The following is a 9,441-nucleotide window of genomic DNA, read 5'->3' on the forward strand; positions in this document are numbered from 1 at the left end:
GTAAGTCTCAGATTGCATTTTGGAGCTGCCATTAAAGTGAAATCCTTTTTTTTTTTTTATATCATTCTTTATATATTATAAGAATTAAAATTCAAAACTGACTCTGCAAAAAGTAGAGCACACCACCTTGTGGTAGCACAAAGACACTGTTGGAGGATGCTGTTGGGATCAAACATGAGTTTGAATGTAAAACACTAAAATAAATTTTATTTATGCAAATTGTACATACACATACACACACATTACAAGAGACAGGAAACCAGACAAAAAAAATTAAAACTAAAACAACAACAACAAAAACATACAGCCAGAACTTACTCAATGCAGAGAAAGAGAAAAGAAAATGTGTAAATATACATGTCGATTTCACTGAACAGATGTCTCAGAATGTCCACTCAGTGCATTTAGGTCTCAGTTTGTGGTCTATCCTTCCTGATATATTCTATGAATAAAACAAGTACTTTGTTGTACTTGTTACGGTTACGGAAAGATTATGGCTGGGGTTAAAATGGAAAAGATTATAGTTTTAGACTGTGGCTTTATTTTCTATGTTTTGATTCACTGGGAATGATGAGAACAGGCGCTCTGGGTCCTTCAAGGCTCTGAGCTGTCTTTCAAATGCATCTCCCAATATTTACCAGTGTTTTACCACATTTCTGGTCAGGCAGCAATGTTAACTCCATCCACTTTACTTGCTTTCATGGCTGCAGTATGCCAGGTTTGTGTCAAATTTGTTTGGTATCTGGCAACCCGGAGCAAAGAGAGAAAACACAAACTATTGTAGCATGATCGTTTTATAATTTAATACAGTAAAAAATCTGACATATTGTTACTTTAAGAGAAAGCTAATGTGACGTGATATCATTGTCATAATGAGCGTGAGGAAAAAAGTCAGGAGATTACCATTAGTCATTAGGAAACATCATTTTGAAACTATGTCTGCACAAAGTTTAAGGAAAATGCAAATGTATTGGGGTTAATGAAATTTTTAGGCCTCATCTTGTGGGGACCACAAATCTCTGCCTAGCAATCCATCCAATGGTTGTTGAGATATTTCCAGTCTGGACCATGTGATAGACAGACAGACCAACATCCATAAAGCCACACCCGCTGGCATCACTAAAACAAATCAAATCAACATCCCCTGTGATTCGATGTAGTGAAACAATAAAACACGTGAAAGCCCTTTATATGCACCGTAGCAGCCTGAGTGATGAGTGTGTCTTTGTCTCCTCTTGTTACTGAGTATACCACCGCACACCAAATCCACACTGTGACGGCTTTTTGATGGTGTTTATAATGGGCCTGTAAGGATGGATGTGATTGGTTTAAAGCCTGAGTGAAAGATGAGCTATGAGGTGAAAGTAGACTGAAAGAGGACAAGAAGGAAAGATCTGTCTTTCTGTACACAAAGATAATGTGAGATATTAGTGTAGAAAATATATAATATATATACTGATAAACACACATTGAGATTGTTGTCAAAGTGAAGGATTTGAACTGGGAGCAGTTAAAGTTTCCTCTTTAATCTTTTGCAATCGATTGTCCTGATTGGATTACACTAAATTAGATTTGTCTCTATTCTTGCCACATTGCGCTCATGATTTTGGGACATGGAAGTGACATTGAGATGCATGTTGGGGTAAATATTATTAATCTCCTATATCACAAACCACCAGACACAGCTGTAGTTTTATCTAAACATTTTTTTTGGGGGGGGCTTTGTATGTTGACTTTTAAATGGATGGTAAACATGTTTATTAATTTACAAACATTTTTAGGTCCAATTAATTTGTTTTAGCCAACAAATTGAGCATGAATTCACATTTATTATTAAAAAGACACCATTTAATGAAACATTTAGCTTTCACTTTATCCAGGTTATATGGCTGAAAATGAACATGCATTCTTCATCATCATTTTTTATACAATCATAATCACTGCAAAGCATTATGTACACATGAAGAAAACTCCCATGAATAGTATAATATATCTTAGCACCAAACATCAGCCGGATTTTGTAAGTTGAGATATTTTAAATGCAGAATATTTGCGTTTAGAGGCACACCACAACACAACACAATCCTACATCACATGTTGACATGCAGGTACAAAACACAAACTGAGGTATTACAGGATATTATTTTACATTTCTAAGTGTTCCACTCCATGAAGATAAAGGGTATAAACAGTGACACAGTGGTGACGTAGAAAATGAAGAACGCTCTGTTGATTCTTGTGGCCCATTGGCTGGCCTTCCCTTCTTCCTTTTTGAAGCCCAGATGCAGATTCAGAGTTTTTTGCAGATCCTTCATCTCTTTCAGGATCAACAGTAGCACATGAGACTCTCCTGATTGAATGCTGTTCTCCACCTGCACACAGTCGGAGTCACAGAGTGGGTTTATTTTCCAGCTGAAATGTATGCATGATGTAATACAAGCCAGGTGGACAAAATCATGAAGGATATTTACTCATTTACAGGGCAAGGTATTGTTTCTTAACAGGTTGAATCAGGAATCTTAAGATGTTAAAAGCATATAAATATGTTGGTGGTGAGGGGAGATGACTGGAGTCTAAACGTTGGTATATAGTCTAACATGTGTCTTTAAGTGATGAATAATATACTGTAATTTCCTGATCTACTAAACCCGTGTGTTTAATCTATGCTTTTACGAGTCAGTTTTCCATCCAAATGTAGTGCAAATTTTAACCAAACTTTCCAGAAAATTGGCAGAATGTGAATTTTCCATCATTACTCATATGTGAATATTAGTTACATTAACGGCTGGTGGCACTAATGTTTTCAGTCAGGTGACGCTCTGCTTCTGAAACACTCCCAGTGGGGTTTGAAGTCCCGTGCAGGCCAGACCAAAACAGTGTTGCATCCGCAATGTGACAGAGACATGTCCTGTTGAGTTTCAGGGTTAGTGTTTGTGCTCCTGCGCATAGTAAATCTCAGTTTTGTGTGATTAAGTTAGTATTTTACCTCCTCAGCCACTTTTTGTTATTTTAGTTATTATTACTTCCATGTTGTGCAAAAAGACCTTTTTTTTCATTCTCCAGTGAACGTGATTCAAGATCATGGATTTTAACTGGTTATGGATATAAATGTTGGTGAACAATGACATACAGGATTTCCTCCACCTGGCTAGCTATAACAATCCTGTAACTAAAATACTTTACCTCTTGAGACGCAGGCAGCATTTCATGCTGTTTCTCATCGTCAGAGGCTTTGCAGATGCATGAACAGCAGGTCTGTCTTTTCTCCTCTGAAAGTACACATAATGTTTGTTACAAAAACACTGGATTACATCAAATCTTAGTTATTTTTGGTGAGTAAATATACAAAGTATAGATAGTTAAAAACATTCCTAGTTGGAAGTTAATGGTTTAACAGTTGAAAACCAGGCCTGTCTCCTTTATCAGGACTTAGCTGAAATACCTCATTGGGGAAAGTAATGTTTTAAAGCCTTATAGACTAAACTAGAGTTTTAAAAAATGACCCCAAACATTTACTTTCCTGGAGCATCTGACAAGTTTCTGTGAAAAACTGCTCTCGTCTCTGATCTGGGTCTCACCTGTATTACAGTCATAGACTTGGACTTTTTCCTGTTTGTCCTCGCAGTTGTCCCTCAGCCTGAGCTTCTCCTGGGATGCATCGTCTTGCTCCATAAGATACGTAACCAAGATTGTCTCCAGCAGACTGAGCAGCATCAGAGCAAAAATCACAATGCAGTAGGTAGCTGAGCGGAGGAAACAAGGAATAAGCCATTTTTATCAGGTTCTCCTGACTGTATGAATATTAATCCAGGTAAAAATCAGGCCTTTAAGCGGGAGTCTGTACCTACGAGCGGAGTCTTGTTGGACATGGACGGCAGGATGTCATTCAGGATGAGCAGCAGTACTGAGATGGCCAGAAGCACGGTAACTTTGAAGCCCAGCTTTTCTCCCCGATGGTCTGCGATGAAGTAGGAAGCAAGGTCCAGACTCAGGAAGAACAGGATGGGCAACAGGAAGTTGATGACATGGAGGAGAGGCCTCCTCTTTACGGTGAACTAAGAAAACAAGGTTCAAGGGTCAGGCTGGATTGACCAAATGACAACACAAATTATAACATTTCTGGAGTCACCACTTAGTTACCACACAGCTGTCAATACATTTGTGAAAAATATATATATTTTTTTACTTGTGCACAAATAAGTAATTCATAAAAATGTTCTGTCCTGTTGCATACTAATAATTCAAAGTCAAATTCATGTGCAAAGTTGGAAACACTGCTGCTTTTATCTCCAAAAGTTCCCTGTAGCTGTTTTAGGTCATGCATAATAGACAGAGATTTCCTTTCCTTTAAATTGACACTCATCTTTATCTGTTGCTGTGTTGCGTACAGTGTATACGAGCTGTTCCCACTCTCTATCGTGGAAGGTGAAATTGGCTGTGTCGACAGTTAGTTGGAGAAACTCCCACTCTCCCTGCGTCTTCATCACCTCTCGGGAAAACTGCGTCGCTCGGGAGGAGTTGGAGAAAGGAAGGACTCGGATTTCATCAACTAAGATGAAAAGGAGAACATTTAAGTGAAAGATGGAGGTCACAACACTGACTCCAGTACACACAGATAAACACACACTTCCTCCCTCACCAGAGTGTATTGCAGATCCAGTGGAAATGTTGCATCTCTGCGTATCGAAGGGGAACTTGTGGACGTCCATCTTACAGGTGCTGACAACCTTTATGTCCTCCTCAGAAATGACCATCCCATTGTATGTCACGCTCATGTAGAGATTCTGAGGGGACTCATCCTTCTGTATCCTGAAACATCACGCAAATGCACAAATCTTTTCATGGCAATCTTTTCAATCAATAGAAGATGGAGCTCCTCCTGTTGTTGCTTATAATTATCTGTTCTGTCTGTGTAATTAGTGCCTATCATTAAAGACAAAGCTGGTACAATAAATAGCATGGGAAATCACAGGCCTATAGCTTTAGCCAGCATACTACTTAAACTGAATCCTCCTGAACAGGCTGGAACAATATATTATTACCATCCACAATCAGTCTACTCTCATGTTTGTCTGTAAAATAGAATCAGTTAAACAAAACTGTACAAAATAGTACCTTGTTTGTACGTAAAAACAAATTGTGGATGTATCGGGTTGTTGTGCATGCCTTCTTGGCTGGGAGCAGTAACCTTTTTCTATCTAGCTGTTTCCCCTACTGTACTCTTTACGTTAGCTAATGGGCTACTAGACTTAGATAAGATTGTTACCACTCTTATATTAATCTGTAAAATAGAATAAATACAAAACAATGCCTAGTTTGTTTAAACTGTAGCCATAAAACAACTAATTGTGTAAAAATATAGAAAATATATGAAAAAAATAGAATGGTGTATTTTAAATTGCCCTGTGTTATCCGCAAAGGTGTCTGAAGATATACTGCCTTTGTAGTCATTAGTAAATATGAATATGTGTGAAAGTGCCTCTGCCTGGCTTTTTATTTTAATAACAACTAGTTAGTTTTTTGTTTCTGGACAAACTTGTCCTGCAGGATTCATTGTCTTTCAACAATTTGTTTCTCCCCTTCATTTACTTTCCACACGGAGAGATAGAAATATGAGATATGATGAATTGTCCATCTCTATAGACCTTTTCCACAGCAGCCCACAGGAGTCCATTATCCTTTTTTTTTTTTTAGATTACAGTAGCTGGGAGTCGGATAACACCTGTGTTTACCTTAAATGGCTGCTGTTGGTTGCTTGTGTGTTGATTCAGTTATTAGCAGTGTGCAATTTATTGATTGCAATAGGAGTCAGTGTTTTCATCTGTGGGAAAATAAAGTGTCTGTTCCTTTTAAAGTGTGTTTTGTTTTTGTGTATCTTTTCATAGACTACACTTAATGTCTGTGTGTGCTGCAGGCTCACATCTCATAGATAAAGAGGTCCGGTCTCCAGAGCATTTCTCTAGGAATCGAGATCCGAGTGATTCCACAAAACTGAGAGGGGTCCCAAGAGATGCGCTCATCGTTCCATCTCTGCAGTACATTAAAGGGTAATTACCAAAAGATAAAACTTTAATGATCCCACACCGGGGAAATGTACGTGTTACAACAGCTCACAATACACAAGATAGACAAGAAAAATACAGCATGCATGATGAGTTGCAGACAAATTTGAAATAAATTAGTGAGCAATAGGTAACCATCATTATCCGAGAGTCACAGATAGAAAAGTATCTACTGATATGATAAGACTTTTTAAATTTAAACAATCCAAAAAAAAAAAAAAAGCTATAAAGATTCACTCACCATTGTTGCCCACACAAAAGGAATAAAAGTTTGTGTTTTCTCAATCTGGTAAAAAAGACAAACGCGTCTGATCAGTCTGCATGGTCACATTTTAGCAGATGTAGCACATGTAATACAGTATAAAATTAAAGACCTACCACAGCCAAGATGGCATAGAGGAGGATGTCCAGCTCTACTATGGTGGGGTGTGTGTAGTTGAGAACAGGCCGGGTCAGTTTAAACACACTGTTATCTGCGGTCAGGTTCAGGTAGTCCAGAACGTCCTGGTAAGTGCACATTTTTGCAGCGGGCACCCCAGCTACTGTACAAACAAGTTATCAGAGAGTATTTTTTATTAAAACTTAAACAAAATATTATTGTCCCTTAAAGGCAATGTTTTTATTTTATTTTGGCATTGCAAGACATGCAAGATATTTCCCTGTTATATTCTTAGAGTGACTAATCTATGTACAATAAGTTAGACAAGTAGAAATGAATGGTAAACTTAACATTTGTAGATAGTTTAAGACAATAATGCAAGGGTGCAAAGGGTGCTCAAATAAATATAATTTATGTAGCAGGTTCATTATATATGTGAGGTATGTGGATACGACAGTATGTACAGTATGTGTAGATTGTATGTGAGAGAATTTTAAAAAATAATCTACTGATTTAAGAAGACACTTTGGCTTCTGGATCCATTCAAATTCAGCCCTGTTTTCTCTTCTATCACATCAAGAACAGTAAAAGAAAAAAAACAGTCACATGAAGCTGGCAAACCAAAGAAATTATGGCACGGTTTGAGATGGATGAAGATTTGACCATTTTTGGTGTCAGTGCTGTGAAATAACTTCTTCAAACAATTTATGAACAGTGCTAAGTATGATAGAAGATACTATTGCAGCTAAACTTGTCATTTTCTGTCTCTGATTCTGTGGAAAACACATAATTAGACACTTTTCAGACATATAATCACACCTCAAACACACTCATAAAGCACAAAGACTAACCTGCAAAGACGAACAGGAGGAGAAAAGCAGCGTGCATCATATCTGCAGCCGTAGGTGGTGTGTGTTAGAGGAGCTTTTCAGATGTGTTTTCTGTCACCGCTGTAAGACCAGACTCAGTCTGTGACGCTGTGCTTTGATTTGAGCCAAGGAGGGCTGGGCAGGAAAAAAATGACCTTTGTCAACTGCCTGAAATGAGAAACCCATCCCACAGTGGATGGCATGGATTGACGTAATTGGTTAGCAGAGGAGAAGGGAACATATCAGGCTTTGGTTTGACTTAGGTGAGATGGAAAATGATCGAGCAACAAATAATAAAACTGAAAGTGAGGTGAGGTGGGGACGATTTATCCAACTGAGAGGAGAGGTAATATGAATTTACAGCTTGCTCGCAACTTATTCGACACTGGTGACAAAAGGGTGTGAGTCTGTGCATGTAAGTGCAGACAGCACACAATTCAAATTAAATTAGGTGGTAATGTGGTAATATGGTAATGGGATTATAAACACTGATGCCATTTAAACCCACTCATAGTCTTCCCATGCCTTGATCACAGCAGGCAGCTGAGCACCAAAGCTGATTTATTAATAATGGAGGAAAATGTCTCTTTTTCTTGTCTTGGTGTACCCTTCCTCTCGCCTTAAGTCAGCTAGGATAGGCTCTAGCCCCACTGTGACCCTGATGAGGAAGCGGTTACAGAAAATGGATGGATCTTTTTTTGTACAGTAAATGACCTCACTGATGTAGTTTTAATCCATTAAATAGAATTTAATGGACATCTTAGCTTACACTGGATTTAATGAACAATTGAGGCTTGGGTGGGGCTGCAACTGATTTGTATAGATTTGTGGTTATTCTTTTAGTCAATGAATTGTTAGATGTAAAACTTAACATTTTCCATGTTTTGTCTCCCTAAAATATTCAAATTTCAGCCACTTTATAAAGTTTTTCTGCATTTTTCTTTCATTAATGACTTAATAACGATTAATTGATTATCAAAATAATTTTGGATTAACTTTCTCTCAGTTGAGTAACCAAGTAGTTGGAGGATTTCAAGGCATTCCCAGGCTAGATGGGCTATGCAGTCCCTCCATCAAGCTTGGGACTGCTCTGGGATCTCCTCCCTGTTGGAAGTGGCCAAAACAACGCCACAGGAAGGCACCCAGGAGGGCCCGAACCAATGCTGCCCAGCACTATGCTGAGCTCCCTCCGGATGTCTGAGGCCATAGATGAGATTCTGAACGTTGATGGAAAATTGAGAGCTTTGCCTTCTCTTTTTAGCTCCCTCTTCATCACAATGGTCCAGTACAATGTCTAAAACTTCTTCTATGCACGCACAAGAGGTTTATGTCGCTCAAATTTTGCTCTTTAAATCTGTGATAGCACTTCTCTGCAAAGATATTTTTTGACCCAGGAGAGCAAAGTTATGACCCGTTCTACTCTGCCTCTGGTTGACCGACCCTGATTTTTCAACAAAGGCAACAAGTAATGGCCAATTAGATATCAAGATGCTGTTTAATCGGCACATATGCCACACCTGTCAGGTGGACGTGTTATCTCGGCAAAGGAGAAGTGCTATAACTTTAAATTTGCAAGCAAAACTGGAGAGAAACAAACCTTTTGTGTGCAGAAGACATCTTAGAAAAATGGTTAAATGAGACCAAAAACAAAAATGTAGATAATAAACGGTGTGACGACACCTCAGCCAGGGCACTAGGTGTCTCTGTTGCTCTTTTCTGGTTGTGTTATGCGGGTGTTGAATGGAGGATCATCAGCTGCATGAGCAACACCTGCACCTGATGTGCCACAGTCTGGGGAGACTTGACTTGACTCCGACTGGTCCCGATCATCTCTCTGTAAATTTTCAGAGTTTCCTGATGGACAGTAAACTAAACTGCAGTGAGCTGTAGCTGCTGTTGTAGCTAACCCAGACTGCAAACTTACTATAGAACACAACTGGAGATTAAATTAGGGGTAGTGAATGTATATGATGCGAAAGAGCTCTGAGACGTTATTTTTACTAGTGACAACAATACAAATTGAGCTCTCTGCTGGGAATGTACAACAGACTGAGTTTGAAAAATGATTGTATAAAGCTCCAGAGAGTTTCAGCGAAGGTGACCATGTTAGGAAACATCTCAGAGAGCAGTG

The 9,441-nt window shown here is 38.7% G+C and overlaps 1 protein-coding gene across 1 annotated transcript; it reads right to left on the reverse strand.

Annotated features, from left to right (window-relative positions):
• Window positions 1-2,153: 2,153 nt before the first annotated feature.
• On the reverse strand, window positions 2,154-7,385 carry LOC104937004 (5-hydroxytryptamine receptor 3A-like). Its single transcript, XM_019263774.2, has 9 exons — window positions 7,293-7,385; window positions 6,441-6,604; window positions 5,921-6,030; window positions 4,640-4,809; window positions 4,389-4,549; window positions 3,845-4,055; window positions 3,579-3,743; window positions 3,121-3,269; window positions 2,154-2,372 (listed from the first exon to the last, which is right to left on the reverse strand). The coding sequence occupies exons 1-9, from the start codon at window positions 7,330-7,332 to the stop codon at window positions 2,154-2,156; spliced, it is 1,389 nt and encodes a 462-aa protein (XP_019119319.2). The 5' UTR covers window positions 7,333-7,385.
• Window positions 7,386-9,441: the final 2,056 nt, after the last annotated feature.

This window comes from Larimichthys crocea, chromosome I, assembly GCF_000972845.2.
Source record: "Larimichthys crocea isolate SSNF chromosome I, L_crocea_2.0, whole genome shotgun sequence".
Lineage (NCBI taxonomy): Eukaryota > Metazoa > Chordata > Actinopteri > Sciaenidae > Larimichthys > Larimichthys crocea.